Source organism: Xiphophorus couchianus, chromosome 1 (assembly GCF_001444195.1).
Source record: "Xiphophorus couchianus chromosome 1, X_couchianus-1.0, whole genome shotgun sequence".
NCBI lineage: Eukaryota > Metazoa > Chordata > Actinopteri > Cyprinodontiformes > Poeciliidae > Xiphophorus > Xiphophorus couchianus.
In genome coordinates, this window is record NC_040228.1 from 13803358 (window position 1) to 13820217 (window position 16860).

The window sequence follows — 16860 nt, forward strand, 5'->3', positions numbered from 1 at the left end:
CACTCACTCAAACCCAAGAACAATTTAGAGTAACCAATTCATTTTTGGACTCTGGGAGGAACCTGAAGAAAACTCTCAGAACATGGCCCGGATTTCAACCCAGAACCTTATTGCTGCAAGGCAACACTGCTTACTACTGCCCCATGGTGTTTCATGCAGCATAATTCTTTTTAAGAGTATAAATCCATTATGTTTTTAGGTTTTACACAATTTGGACTAAAATTAATCTTAGCAAAAATTGATTCGAATCCTCTCTATCACTTCATCCTATGTCCAAACATTAGTGAAACTGTGGTTTCCTGCTGAGGATGAGAGAAGTGATTTTGAGAGAAACTAAACATTTGGTTACTTATATTATTAAAAAACACAGACAAAACCTAAATTTCAAATAGTTTAAATAACTTTTCTTCAGAGACCTTTTCAAGGTTTTTGTTTGAAATCTCAAAATTCTAGAAACTGGAAACATGCGAGACACTTTTACAACTTAATGCATTAATATATTTAGTGAATGTTGCATTTTTTAATGTGGCTCTACTAAACTTTTAACCTAAAATATAGGATTTTAATAAATAAAAGGAAACACAATATAACATCCTGTTACCCAAAAAAGCACGCAAAGTAAATTGGACACATATGAATGTCCTATTTTTTGATATTTGTCTCCAAAGTTGACATTTTTAAATGAGAAAAGCCCTTCTATATGTGAAGCCTGAGTCATTCACATAATGATATCTGCAAGAGCTTCAGCAGAAGAAATCCAATTTCTTTGTGCTTAAGCTCCTCAGGTTGAAGTAAGCTGTAATGGAAATAACTGTCATGAAGACAATGCTCTGAATGAACTCATGTAAATGCATGCATACTCCAAAACAAACAAATATGTTTATTTTACTGTATTTTTCATGAAAAAAAACAAGAAAATTAAAAACAAATACAATATTTTTTGTAAACATTTTTAAGTATTACAGGGACTCAACATTAAACATTTCTTACCTGCACAATGTCTCTCTCTGCCAACTTTCCTCGTGATGAGATTCTGACATCATCACCATCCAGTTCAACCATTGCTACAGAGACAAAAATATCTTAATCACATAATCCCAACTAAGATGTGGTGCTAAATGGATACACATCTGTTTTGTTGAATGAGACTTTAAGAAAGTCTAAATTATGTTTATACAGAGAATGATGATTCTTGTAGGAAACAAGAATCATCATTTTCATCCTTCTGATAGCTCAGAAGTCCATTAAAGAGCCAATACAAAGTCACACAAAAACAATATTTTCCTTTTTTTTAATTTTCTCACCATCAAACTCCGCTTGGCCAACTCCGACAATGATGATAGACATCGGGAGTTTTGCAGCCTGTCATAAAAACAAAAGAATCATCATCAGTCAGTCTTTGTATTAGGAGGAGATACATTAACAAGTATGTAATTTTCAACTAGAGCACATCCATTTCGTATCTCATTATGCAGCACCGCGTTGAGAGGAAACATTATTCAGTTTGATTCATGCAAAATCCTGCTGAACATTTTAACTAACAGCCATACACAGTGTTTAATTTACATGCCATGCTGCCAAAGTCAGCAAAGCTATTTAAATCTGCAGCGCAGACCCGGCGCACTTTCATTATGTTCAGATCGTCTCCGACCAAGTTTATTTGGCTTTTCAACATCAGTGTTTGACAGAGTTTACAAGTTTTGAATCTATTTCTTGTATAACTCTCATCCATCCATCTATCTAAATGAAAAGCAACATAACCTCAAAGTAACAACTTCAAATGAGTCGATGTTCAAATCCTAAACATACATCTACAGCATTTATATACGTTTTATCTGACCCTCATTTTACCAGGAAGTCCCTTGCAATAGGAGCTCTGTTTAAGAGAGATGTGGCAAAAAGGCACACCAGTAGAACATACAAAAATAAATAATTAAGTTAAGCTGATGTAGATTCTCAGGCATCCAGGACATGATAAGCGCTGGAAGGCATGTGAGCTTCTTCCCTTGTTTCTTGAAGATGTTTTGCCTCTTACAGCACTTAGGAATGTCCTGCCCTGGATGATTGAGAGTCTGCACCTGGGTGTCGCTGTATGCACTTTGGGAAAAACACCTCAGGAATGATCAAATCAGAAGTGAGGCAGGCTTTTGGATACAAGAATAAGAGCATAATACTGACCCAAAAGGGAGACATAATTCAAACATTGCAGGTATAAAATGTGAGTAGCCATTTAAAAAAAAAAAAAAAAACCTACACATATCACTTTGTCTGACATACTTCATTTATTATTCTAGAGAAATGCACCACAGTCTGCTTTATGAAACACCCAATGACGCCTGTATGTTCAACCCCAGCCTAAACAAAAATTCAATCTTACCACAGAAGTTTAATGCAGATCATATTCTGAGTTGTGGTGCAGAGCTACATGCACTTAAACCACAGCACTGATGTTCAAAATATGAAAGCTCTGGCATGAATGAATGATATGTGCTTGTGGTAAAAATGCATTTGCAGGGTGAAAGTGGGTCAGGCTTCCTGGAAAAACCTCCCCCAGGGAGAGGTCTGTCACAGATAGGAGTAAATAGACTTTGGAGGACCAACCCCTTCACGGTGTTTATCAATTTTCCTCCCTCCAACTCTTTTTTCCATTTTTATCTTTTCTGCTTCATTTGTTCCTCAAGAACTTTCCCACTTGCTCAAAGAAAAAATAAAAATAAAAACATATTAAATTTGCCTCCTTTCCCCCTTCAGGTCCCACAAGCACATACTGTACCTATAAATGCCAGATCAAATCCTCCTTTCAGAGTTGAATTATTCAGTCTACACCATTTGTTACTTTGCTTGTATGGTAAAGTCACTCAGGGGAGCTCAGTCCAACACGAATTCAGATTCACAAGGTTAATCTGAAGATACACCAACTACGATAATAAACATCCAAAACAGCAGTACAGACCAACTGTGATAAGACTGTATTCTTTAGTTTGTAATGTGTATTTCTATATCAAACAAATATGTTTAATTCTAGCTTGAACTAAAAACCTGTGAGGACATTTGAAGAAGATAAAAAGAAAAAATAACATCAGTGGGATTAAGGTGCAGTCATTCTGTAAAAAACAGAAAAGCACAGACACTTTTGGCTTCTTTAAAGAAAAACTGAAAACCTTTTTAGATTCTGATTAATAAACTATTTTCCTGTTTAAGGTGTTATGTTGAAGACTATTTTTGGATTTAAATTTGCAGTGAATACATGTTTTAATATTTCTTGCTGTTATAAAATACTTTCAGGTGTTTCACAAATTAAGTTTTCTTTTAAATGTTCTTAAAGGTCCAAGTCATTTTCTTTCCTTTTATGGCGAGTAAAGCTCTCTGATTTTTTTTGTGCATGCATAGTGCTATAAAAATAAACCTGTCTTACCTTTTAATAGCTTTCTCGTAAAGTCTGCTTGAGGAAAACCACTGACTGCCATTATGCTGCTTGAAGCGCAAGGAGACTAATTAAAGAAACAGGCTTTGTTAAACCGTAGCGGCTCGGATCAGTTCATTTGATTCACTTGATGGAAAATATATAATGTGAAATTTTTCTATTCCTATTTTTCCTTTATAGGAAACCCTCTTTATTTTGTCCATTTTAAATGTCCTTCTCAAATTTGGTATTTTTTAAAAATATGAGAACATGTATTTGTGAAGTCCCTCAGATTGCATAATCCTGAAAATAAAATGTTAGAGGTTTTGACAGGTGCATTTTAAACTAAGTACCTCATGTATTGCTAAATTCATTCATATATTATCTAGATCAATTACACACATTTTCAGTGTTTATTTCTTTCAATTTCTTTCAAGCAAAGCTGCAGATGGGGAGAGACCCAGGTGTTTTCAGTAAATGGGCTTCAGGTGTCCAATTCCCACTGCTTAGCCTCTCTGAAATATCTTACCTGCGCTAAGGAGAAAAAGAACGGAACATTTCCTGTTAATCAAACTAAAAAATAACTTTCAGATAAAAGTCAAATTTGCAATTTATTTGGAAATCAAGTGGAGAGATCAATAATTCAGTTTGCTTTAAGTCCAGTGTGAAGTCCATTCAGTGTTAAATTTAATAGCCTTGTCCAAAGTCAGGATCGCCTTCTACCAGGAACAGAGCACTTCATCCTTCCCTCTGCAGAACAATTTGATGAAGATAATGATTTTATTTTCTAGCAGGATTCAGCACCTGACCCCACTGCCAAGAGTACCAACACCGGCTTTAATGACTGTGGCACTGCTATGCTAAACTGGCCGACAGTCTTGCCTGACCCGAAACCCCACTGGGAATCTCAGCAGGAAGCAGAGAGACACCAGAGCCAATAATGCAGATGAGCGCAGGGCCGCTATTAAAGAAGCCACAGAGTGATCACCTTGATGCAGTAATTCATACAAAAAGAGTATGAACAAGTATTGTTGTGTATAAGCATACAGTACACAGACTCTCAATCATCTATTTTAATACTAAAATTTTCATTTCAATGAGCTGATTTTTGGGTTTCATTATCCATAAGTCATAATCGTCTGTTGTTGTTTTTGTTTATTTTTTCCAGAAAAAGAAAAAAACACTGGAAATATATTTCTGTGTGTGTAATAAATATACATATCACCTCTTTAGGTGAATTACTGAAACAAACCTGGATACTGAGATAAACCCAGGAAAACCTACTGTTTATTTATCTTGTATAATTTCATTAAATTCCTCATGAATACTTTTCAATGATAAACGGTCCAAAAATGAAACCACTTGTAAGCTTTCATTTTTATAAATGAATATCTTAAAACTCAATTAAGTTAATTCGGTTTTGCCTACATGTATTTACAAGACAACTGGGCAGCAATTTCACTCGTCATTGGCTTCATACTTATTTCAAGTAAAACTTGCCAGGTATCCTTGCAAATATTTTCACAAATTAATTTGTTGAAGTGAGAGGGTCTGAGTGTAGGAAGGGGTATGTTGGAGTTTTTAGCCAGCAGAAAGGCAGTAACATGTAAAAGTAACCAAGAACTCTTTTTAAAGTGAAGTTACCAACATTTAATCAAACTCAAGTGTTTTATTAGAAGTTTAAATAGGTACAGTCTACATGTAACAAATTTAAATTAAGCATATTTCTACTCCATTCAATACTTATTTCTTATCTCTGAATAAATCAGTTAATTGAATCCATCATTAGTGTTTATTATAATTGGAAATGGGTTCAAATTTCATGGTTTCCTGCAGCATTTATTTATTGTTTTCTGCTTCATAAATTCAGAGCAGAAATGAGTGCACAGATTGTGCAGTTGCATAAGTCATAACGTAGAGACATCGTTTAGGAGCATACCTATTACAAAATATGCATGAACTAGAAGCAAATGTCAAAGTAATGACCTGATAAAAACATAATGCTTAATGTTACATTAGGAAGATAAACTGATGTATCACTTGGCCCAGCATGCTAAATGCTTGAAGTGGCAGATATTAAAAGGTTGACCAACACCTGTGTTCTGATTCCTGGCGGTGATGGTGAGATGAGTACTGAGTTCAGACAATGAATACAATAATTTTATAACAAAACGTTACTCACTCTGTTCATATGTAGTAGCACATCACAAATATTACACCATTCATTTTGACAGATACATAAAAATGGGGGTTTAATAGATTTTACATTATTGTCGTTTCACAAAATCCTCAAATTTAGGCCAACATATTACGCATTTACAAGGTACCAACATATGTAGCAGGAAAAAAAAACATTGTGACAGCAGCTTTAGTCAGTATCAGCTATGATCTAAAATGTCAAAAATATTTTTAAAAACATATTGCGGAGGTTTTAGATGTAATCAAGTCCTTTCTTTGTGGTTCATCTCTGCAGAACGAAGCCTGGATGCAAAAGGATATCCAGGCTTTAGCTCTGCAGACGGTAGAGGGAGAATCCTGGCTCCAGCGGGAGTGAGTGAACTCAGGTTGCACAGAGAGCAGAGCAGCAGACAAGATCTTAAAAGGAAGGTGTGGCTGTTCGAAAGTTTTGATTAACAGTCGCAAATTCCCTTTAAACCCAGTCTGCTGGGGGTCAGAGCTGTGTTGCTGGGGAGCGTTTACCTGGTCGACGATTATTCCTGTACAAACTTCATCCCGAAATCAGTTTTGCAATCAAAATACAATAAACATCCAGAAAAAACGCAAATCAAAAACAAATTAGAATCAAATAATTTTTACAAAGTTGCTTAAATTGATCAGCAGTGTGAAGGGGAACTATTGGAAAGTGCATTGAAGTCCAGAGTGGGAGAAGCAGCAGAGCACCTGCTAAAAATCCTCCAATTGGTGTACAAACTCTGAAAGTAACATAAAAGCCTGAGAGCTGCACCAAAGTAAACTAAAAGCACCTGAAATGCCACAGCACAGCCGAACACACAGAAACACATCAACATCCTCCAAGCTAGTGTGGAGCAGCACTTACATTCACTATGGCCTCCTTGGTCTGAGCCATATCCGATATAACTCCATCTGTAATGATGAGCAGGACGAAGTACTGAGATCCGTCCTGCACGGCTGCTGCATACCTGGGTCAGAGGAATGAAAAGCAGAATGTGAGCAGCACCAAAATAAAGTGGAGCTTGAATAATGGTTAAAAGAGCTGCATGTGATAGGCTGTGGACTGATCGCTGAGATTGACAGAAACAACCGAGAGAAACATCCGAAGTAACCGAGAAGTAACCACTGTGTCAACTATATCAAGAAATGCAATAAAAAAAAAAAAACATGTCACTGCACTGAGAGCATGACACAAAAACATAATATAAAAAGCTAAAATATTCTGTATAGCTTCTTACGTCTCGGCGGTCTTTACAGATAGTATTACAGAACCCATCAGAGAGATACCACTGTGAGGCTGTCCTAGTTTTAAATGCCCATCGCTGGCTTCCACATGAATAATTTATTAAACTGTTTATGCAATCTCAGCAGCCTTATTCTTTCAGTACATTATTGATCGCCCAACACCTATAAGACCAACTTTGATGAGCCAGAGGAGGAAAAACAACAAAAAGCATCATTGCAGGTTCCAAGGACAGGTCAAAGGTGAAGCCGTCATGCTGACCACTCCCCTCCCACCAGCTTGAGAAATTTAGCTGCGAGATGCTGACATTTTAATCAGAGAGCGTGCCCGTCGGTGGCAGCAGCGTGAGCAATGAACAGCTTAAAGATTAAAGAGACATTTGACCTCCTCGACTTCTTGACAATAACTTCGGACACATTCAGTGGACACTTTTAAGAATATCACCACAAGGATAAACAGATTCCTTCATTTATCATACTGCAAATGATAATATTAAAAGTATGAATCATTTATCACCCTGTTTTATATTATGAAACAGCTTGAGTCGTACATCAATGTTATTTAAACCTTTAACACCATAAACTGCTTTATTCAGCCACATAAAAAAATGCATATCCTTCTGCAACAGATGTGACAGCATGTGTCTTCTCATGTACAATGAGAAGTTATTCTTCTCTTCTCTGGCTTCAGGGCGGCTTGTTTTGATTCAGCGTCTCTTTTAAATGTGAACTGCGTTTGTGAAATAGGATTTATTCCACTCAAATGTACACATATTAGCCTTGGAGAGGCTAAAAGAAAAGTAGAACTTTATGATGAATTTCATTAGCCTTGAATCAAGACTATTCAACACTGTAATGTGACGTTTTAATATGTATAAAAGCCTTCTGGGCTGTTTTTTATGCCTACATTTCGGTGCGTGGTATACAGTAACATGGCCTTTGGGGGATTTCATTCTTGTAGGCTTTAGATTTATTTGCCCTACCGGTTCTGCTTTTAGAGTTGACAGCACCCTAATATTCATAGTTGAGTTTATGACTGATTTTAAAGTCTCTTTTGTATGTTTGATGCAAAAATACACAAGCCACAACATGTAAATGAAACTAACACTGATTATTGTTGGAGCAAATTGTTGAACTATTAAAACAACATTGTTTTGTGGTGCGATGTTTAGTTATTATTGGCTTGTGGCTTCTGGTAAACTAAGTGATAGCTACCATTATGAACTGTTTTGTGCTCAATTGCTTTTAAATGAACACATTCGTCTGTGGCATTAACTTTTGAGAGAACGTTAAACATATTTTAATTGCTTCTCCATTGAATTACTAACTTATTGTGGTGGAGGGGTTTGAGCTTCCATATGATCCTGAGGGCAATGTTGCTCTGGGCTTCAGCCTGTGGCAAATTGGAGTCAGACCAAAAGCGATTCAATTATCTCGATTAAAGGGCAGACCACAAGAAGAGGTCAGCCTTTCCCTGGACATGGAGACCAGGGCATCCTCCTGGAGTCGGGCCTGGTGATGCTTCCTGGGTTTCGGCTCAGCCTGAAGAAGTTACAAGAACAAATCTCCAAGTGGCCCATCACCTGCAGGGGCATGCTGGTTCTGAATATGTGTGGAGTTTTGTCATTGGATTTTTGAGCTAGGTGTGGGATGTCCAGAAAAAGAACATTCTTGAGCACAACATTGTTCACAAGTATATTTTGTAATTAATTACCTTGAAGCATTGATTTTGTAATTGGGACATCAGAACTGCACTGCTTTGTCTTGAACATTCAAGCACAGAGAAGGGCAGAGTTGTCACAGCCCTTTTTTTTTTACAGATCTCTCAAGGTTTCCCCCAGAAAACTTGTTAAGCCCGGTGGTAGAGCGCTAGAGCAGTCATTCATCCAGCAGCCTGTCGTGTTTATGAGTTAAAAAAATGTTTAAAGTTAACAGGAAATTTTAAAATATCACTTGATAATTATGCGTTACTGAAGGATTGGAAGATTAACACCTGGACACCTACTATAAAGTCTTAAAAAATGCAAACATTTTATAAAGACTTAATTACATAAATAATTCTTAGCCTGGTGGGGGCACAAGTAAAGCCTGATGGCCCGCCAGGCTTATAGTACACACAAACCATCATGAGGAGGAAGGACTTGTTCCTAAATGTTATTGTAGGGACTTTCAAACCCGGTGATGTGGACAAAGAGCTTCTTCCACAGCATCTGATAATATTCTCAGACCTGGTATTGGTTTGTCTTGTTTGTTGAATATGTCATTAAGCCCATAAATTAGAGGGCAGAGAAATTGTTTCAAAACTGGATTCATTCATAATTTATTTAAAGCTATGAATCTAATTTCTTTCAGAAGGGGTCAGTACCTCAGAAAGGAGAGATAAATTGCATGATTTCTAAAAACAAAAACATCTTACTTTATTTATTTTTTTTTGTTTTATTAAACTACACATGGTTATAAAACCAAATGTGTGCATGTTTCAGATGTACTTATGACAGGTTTCTCTATGGTATTACTATTAAAAACAAATATTTCAATTAAAATCTGACCACCTTTAACAAACCTCCTGTGCTTTCTGTTTATTGAGGAACAACTAAGTTTTCATATACAGCCAGTAAATTAATTTGCTGAACTTTGACCCCTGACATTTCAATCACAATGTTAAATTAAAGCCGTTTTTCCCGCTTATTGTAAAACTCCATTATTAAATAAATAGGTTAAGTCATCAACCCTTCTAGAAGGGCAACACGACATGAAATAATTTCCCTGCAGTTCACGTGATCTTTCCTCCCACTTCCATCACTACATTATGTCTAAAAATAAAATGGTGAGCCCTCTAATATGTCGGGCCTAATGTACGCCTGATTTCCATTTCCTTTCATCTCTGCCTTACAGCTGACTGTTTCTCCATCATTAGCTCCTCTCAGTTCTGAGAGAAAATCTCCACTTGCAGACTTAATACCTCTAGCGGCGTAGTTGCCATATTTACAGACTCGCTTCCAAAGAAAAAATAACTGTGCTCAGATTTATTCGCAGCGGGAGACTTTTGTGTTCGCACCTTGCCACGTGATTAACCACAGGAGCGAAGTTGGTGGGTCCATACAGCTGAACCGTCTTAAGGCTTTGATGGTAAGCTTCGAGAATCCCCTCCATACCATTACAGTACGGGTTCTCTACATTGCCATTCTGAAAGAAGCAAAACAAATCCGTTACTGCAAGAAAAACATGGATATGATTTGAATCTGTAACAATATAAATCAGGAAATACCAAACTAATCAAAACACCATGCAAAACTGATAGATGTTAAGCCAGATACGTTGCCAATTTGCCAGCTGTTCTGTCAAGGCCTCCGAAGTTTGTTAGAGAACATTAGAGAACAAAAAGTTTCATGAAGACCAAGCAACAGCAAAGAGGTCAGGTATAAAGTTGTGGGAATATTTTGAAGCAGGTTTTGATTAGAAATCAGTATTACAAGCTTTGAATCTCAGGGAATTCTGGATATAAAAGCAGTTCACCCAAAGTTCAGATCAATAAAGACATTGACTCCCATTTAAAATGAAAGTTATATATATATTTATTTATAAATAAAGTGGCAAATAGTACAAATAGTGCAAACATGAAAGCTACATTCAGTTAAAGCATTTTGGTCAGCAATAATAATTTGATTGATGATTTAATGAAATTAATGCATACAATTTTTCAGAAGTTTAGCAATTAGCTCACAGTCTGTCATCATGTTTTTTTACACAGATATTTTCTAGTCTCCCCAAATACATTTTTGGCCGCCCACTTAGACACTGAGAAAACTAACTTCAGTTTCGTCCTTGCTGCTCGCTCAGTGTCACTGTCTCGCTGTAATGCAAATTTTCTCCACAGCCTAAAGGTCCTGAGTTCTCAAGAGCACTTCATTAAGAGTGATCTCTGTACTCTCCTGCCAGCTTTCCCTATAGACTCTGACCAGTAACACTATCCCCCGGTTACAAGGATGTTATCAATCTTTTTCCTGGCTCACTCCTCTGCAACTACACCCTACTGAGAACGAGAAAAACAAGGAAGAGCTGAGGGTCAGAGTTTAGACTGGATGAGCATCATGTGTTACCTAAAGGCTAAACTGCAGAATAGAGCAGCCATAGTCCTGTCTCAAATCTGTCAACTAGTGCTTCAGACTGTCCTCTGTTTCTTATTCTCCCTTTATCTTCTGTCTCATTGAATGATGACTCCCCTGCTCCTGTAAAGCTGTGGGGCAGACTCAGAGGGCTGACTGACATTTTTGGGGAGAATTTAAAAAAAAAGAAGATATCACAAGAGATTTTCTTGTCGAATCTCGCTTCAAATGCTATCTTCCTTGACCGCGGGGCAAATTTCAAAACCCAACACTGTGACAAATGTTCCACAAAGGGATGTAACTTTACTTTTACGCCCACTTGTGTGAATACAGCATGAAGAGAAATGAGGCTTCAATTATATGGTGAGATGAATCTTAATTTGCAAATTTTAATGGCGGCATGGAGTGATGCAGACATTACCCTGTAGACACACTCCTCATTAGGCTGTACCGTGCAGCCACCGAGTGCATTAGCTGGCTGAGAGAAGCTAAATTGATTTAAGAATCCTTCAGCCCTACAGAACCTAATTTACACTACAAAAGGATGGAAATTCCTTCTGGGTCATGTTTGCCATGCACAAGTAGTCGCATTCATGTCAATAAACATGCATCTATGCATATCTACACATGCTAAATGTGACAGATGATCTCAGCTGAAATAAAAGGATCAACATGACCTTCGCAATGATCCACGTCAACTCCAGGTGAAACTGTCTAAAATAATCCCACTGTTTACTCACCAGTGGAAACTCATGAGACACCCTCCCGTCAGGCGGGAGCTTAGCACCAAATCCAAGTGCAGGGAACATCTTATCACTGTCATAGTCCTGAATGATCTCTCCCACAGCCTTCAGAGCCATGGCATAGGCATTCATCTGATAAGGGTTCATGTAGTGTAGCGAAGTGGACTGCGATGGATTTCCTTTGGACACAGGAAAAGTCTTAGTCAGTGATGCACATCAGGAGACAGAGAGCAAACTGACAGCTGCAAGAGGGAAAGGGATGATTTGAATAAAATGCAGCAATGAAACCACCTGGTTTATTTTTGTGGATAAACAAAAGCTACATCAGGCTCTTGTGTGGGAGTAATAAACATAAAAGCTATGAATGTAAGCTTCTGTAACTTTCTGAGTTCTACCTATTAAAGGAAAGTGTGCTAATGTTAACTGTGTGCAGAATCACATGAGTTTATTTTGAGAAAGAAAGAATGCCTGTTTTGAATCCATAGCTTAGTCACAAGCTATTTGCATAAAAACTATAAACAAATACATAATAACCAAGAGTGATGATATGCCAAGTGTCTGTCAAATACAGGAATTATTTCAAAGTGACATTATTTTCACAAAAATCTTTACATAACATCAGTGGAAAAGAAACTGGCAGACAAGGCTTCATTATGAGGCACTCCAGATACATCGATTGTGCCCAGGTGTGCGCTTGAAATATTCACAACAAAAACCCCTAAAAACTCATAATTACCTCTGGTGGGATTTTAGAGGCAGTAATAAAAGCATGTGCATCTGCAATTTTATTTAATAGCAGGAGTGCTACTAAGTGAAGGAGAAAGTGAGGACGGTGATAGCTGTCAATATGAAATTCATGTTTTGTGTATTTATATAAAACGCCTTAAAAAAAACTATTCACAAACTTTGTTTTTGATGTTACAACCACAAACTTCAGTTATGAAGATTTTTTTTTTATCACTGATCAACACAAAGCTTATGACTGTGAAGGAAAATTTATTATGATATTTAATATTTTGTATTACCTTTTAGTGGCCTGACACTGTGACTGAGGTTCACCTTCGATTAGAGTTACTCTGACTCGCCATGCAGTCAGAGTAACTCTTAACCCAACCTGTTTAAAGTTGCTTTTCACCTATATTTGATATGTATTGATAATTTTGATGATGGCACTCATCAAGTGTAGTAGCTGGTCTCAATTATTGACTATATGGCATCTTTTATGACTTTGTTTTTATGATGTAAACCACTTTGAACTGCCTTGTTGCTGAAATGTGCAATATAAATAAACTTGACTGATTGGTTAAAAGGTTTAAGATTTTAAAAAAGTGTTTGAGTGACCTTGTCAAAGTATATTCTTAAATCCATTTCACAAGACAAGTAATGATTTGGAAATAATTTTTTAAAGAGGCTCTTGTTTGAATTTGACTGAGTTTGGACTGTTTTGCAAGGACAGCGGTCAACCTCAGTCTCTAGACGTCCAAAACAAGTAGGGACACCCAAAAATATAAACATGGATCATTTCACTTCCACTACAGAATTATGCACAACTTTGTTAGTCATTATAATATAATGCAAATGTAAAAGTTCAATAGATATGCAGCAGAATGTGTAGATTTGTTTTGTCTCTGTTCAGTTTGCTCAGAATTAAACGCATTAGATCTTGTTTCGCATTAGTAATAAATGCGACTGAACAATACAAAGAGTGCAGATCAGAAGCCGAAAAAAAACTCAGGCGGTATGACATACATCTGACGATATGCGAAAGCCGAGCAGCGTAATTGCAGTCAAAACACTCACCGTTTGATGCAGTGAAATCAATGGCCACTGTGAAGTGAATCTGAGTTCTGAAACACAAACAAGAATAAACGTTAGCCAAACGAGAGGCAGGAGAACCCAACACTGCAGTTTAATGAGGCTCGCCCAGGTTTCAGTGTTGCTTCTCTCATCTTAGAAGAGGTGTGACAAAAGTAACACAATGTTTATAATTCACTTTTGCTATCTACTGCCACAGCTGCGTGTTCACTGCCATGACCAATTATATTAACGGAGGATTTTGTCAAGCATAGAAATAGCGATGTAGCATGCATGTATGGTTTGATCACGGTCATAACTGATGATTTAAAAAGACTCTTATTGGAGCACACAAAGTGTCTGCTATTTTAAATGCCAAACAAGTCCTTCCACTCATTGCCAGTTGTTAAAGTAGATCTCTTTTTTCAAAGTGTTTCTGCATATTTCCAGAAATATGCAGCTTAGTCTTTCTTTATGGTAAAGCTAAAGAGACGTTAATATGTGGAAAAACTGATCATGGTTTATTACCATTTGATCTACCTGCAGTTTGTTTGAGCCATTTTGTTTGACTTAACAAAAATGGCTGCATTTTTGTTAAGTCAGATAAGGACACAGTTAGGTCTTTGAATATCAGAGGTACGAACAAATAATCCCAAAGACTTGAAACCCACCACTAAAAATTACCAGTGAAAACATGCAAAAAGTTGGAAAAACTGTTGTAATGCCAAAGCGATTTTTACCTTTGGTTATTGAGATGACTACTTAATGCCATATGGCATGACATTTTTAATTAAAATTTTAAAAACAGCTTTATTTTCAATTCTCATTTTGCATTGTTTTATTTATTATCATTTGACAGATCCCAGTCTTATTTCAGCTCAGAAACAAACTAATGTAAATGTGTCCCAAGGGCCAGAATTGAATGTATCGATGATCTGAGTAGTAATTACAGCCTGGATAAAACCCTCGATTATTTATATGTTTCTTTATCTATGTAGTGGATTATTTTTCTAAGCTAAAAAATTTAAAGGTGAACCAATCTGATTAAATAAAACTAAAAAACAAGCTTTCGTTCACAAAATGCCCTGAATATTTTTGCTATTTGTTGTTGCTGTGGTGGTAGACAAAACCTCAAACAGAAACTAAACATTTCTCGTTCTAGAGAGAAACAAAGGACAGAGGGGAGGGACGCCTGGATCAAAGTGTGTGCCCTTTCTTTGTGATTAACACTGATTGCCTCCTTTTGATTCCACCTCCATTCAGATATTCACACATGCAGAATCAGAGATAATAGCGGCTTCCTCCTGCAGAGACTGACCTCAGTTCATTAATCAGCATTGATTTGGACCGTTCAGCACACAGAGAGGGAACTTTTACATTTGTATGCGGCCTCAATGTAAAACTCTGCTGATTTCCACTATTACTTGTAAATGTTAGAATAAAAAAATCGAATCAGTGTGCCTGAGCTAAAGCCACAGAGTTTTACACAGTATGAGATTAGCTTTGTGGTCATGTTTTTCACATAAAAAACATTTAGTAGGAATTTATATTTGGTACAGAAATTCAATGAGACATGGAAAACTGTACTTCTTGTTATTAATATCAATATTGCCCATTAAAATATTGTAATAATTTTCAGAGCAACTTTTTGAAAGTGTCAAAAAATATGTGATGTTTTATATTTGTGTGTCTTCAAAGACATTATTAATATAATTTCCTCGTTTCTGTCTTCTTTTTTTTAATCCAAGTCTAAATTATTGATCAAGATTATATAACTCTGGCTGAATATTTAGGACACGTCAGACGTCATCTCACTTATTGGTAAATTTGAAAGAGAACATCCAAAGATGCTTGTATAATGCATGTCTTTATTCATCTGACTGATTTAACATGTGAGGCTAAGTGGGGATTTGTTTAAGAGCTGAGCAAATCACTTTCAAACTAACAAATCAATATGGAATAATGTTGACTGATGTGCTAGCGCTGTCTGTTTAGTAGGTCCATTAGCAAACAACAAAGGACTCATCGGTAGAAGCTGCTTCAATCCTAGTTTCATTCAAATCTGGGATTGTTAAAAGAAGGTAATTCTTCATTTATCAAGGATGCACCACTCAAAGGACAAATTCACATGTCCCTATTATTTCTTCTTATCGGCCAGAAGATTTTGCATTAGACATCAGGCTTTCAAATGTCTCGTACAATTTCATGTCAAATTGTTCCCAGATAAAATTACAGCTCTCAAACTAGCTTTAGTCCCACATTTAATGATGGGTTACAGCATCCAAAAATAGCCTGCAAATGGAAAAATTCACTCCAACTAGACAAACATGAAAATGGACAAAATGTGACTTTAAAAAAAAAAAAAAAAGATTTTGGCCATTTGTTTGTTATTATGCTAAACTTATATAAAAAAAATCAATATACAACAGTTTGCCTTTGGGTTATAAGTATAATTTACTAATAAAGTTTAACTATATGAGAAACACACGGTTTTAAAACAAGAGGAATACAAAAGTTCTGACAACATGACAGGATTTGGATACATTGGATATATAAAATAGGACAAATGTATTAAAAATATGACTGTCATGGTTCATTTAAAATGTCATGAGACTAAATGCAAAAACAGATTACACCAATGAGTCTTCTTTGTCTGCTTGTGGTACAGAAAGTATTCAGATCCCTTTACATTTTTCCACTCTTTGTTTCATTGCTGAAACCAAAAGAGTTCATATTATTTCTCATGAATGTACACTCAGCATCCCATCTTGACAGAAAAACACAGAAATGTAGACATTTTTACAAATTTATTAAAAAAAGAAAAACTGCAATATCACATGTTGATACACACATTCAGACCCAAAACCAAGTTCTTCCAAACAAAACTATGCTGGCCTATCACTATTTGGAACTAGAAAATGACTAAAGGTTCAAAATGATTGTAACGATTTCTTTCTACAAGACAGTTTCTGGTTCACTGGGCAAAAAACTGAGAGCAGCCATCTCATGCATACATTCAAAGAAGAGAAATATTCTGCCTCTGCTTCCACATTAACTCAAATGTGAGCTGAGCTGTAGTGGCCCCTATGTCAGGACAATAACCAGGTGGCACATAAAACCAAACAGGTCTGCACACATTGCTACTAACTCCGTTTTTGTTTTGTTTTTTCCACAAAGCAATATGACACATGCATTATATGACTTCATGTAAGAACGCCAGAAATGCTGCAGCTATGAAAGGCACCTATATTTTCAATGCATCTGTATTAGAGGTTGTAAATGACAATGAAGAAAACCAATTATATGATCCCCTAAAAGAGTCATGGGGCAGACGGACTATAAAATGAACTGAAGTCAACAGAATAAAAAATGAAAATAT

At 36.4% G+C, this 16860-nt stretch overlaps 1 protein-coding gene across 2 annotated transcripts in view; it reads right to left on the bottom strand.

The window, feature by feature from the left end:
• cpne5a (copine Va) overlaps window positions 1-16860 on the bottom strand; it is an 83961-nt gene that overhangs the window by 4748 nt on the left and 62353 nt on the right. For both annotated transcript variants that reach the window (XM_028018777.1, XM_028018771.1), the window contains 6 exons: window positions 13488-13534; window positions 11685-11866; window positions 9897-10024; window positions 6462-6564; window positions 1305-1362; window positions 991-1064 (listed from right to left, as the gene is read on the bottom strand). In XM_028018777.1, coding sequence (XP_027874578.1) covers window positions 991-1064; window positions 1305-1362; window positions 6462-6564; window positions 9897-10024; window positions 11685-11866; window positions 13488-13534 — 592 coding nt within the window. The remainder of the gene's footprint in view (window positions 1-990; window positions 1065-1304; window positions 1363-6461; window positions 6565-9896; window positions 10025-11684; window positions 11867-13487; window positions 13535-16860) is intronic.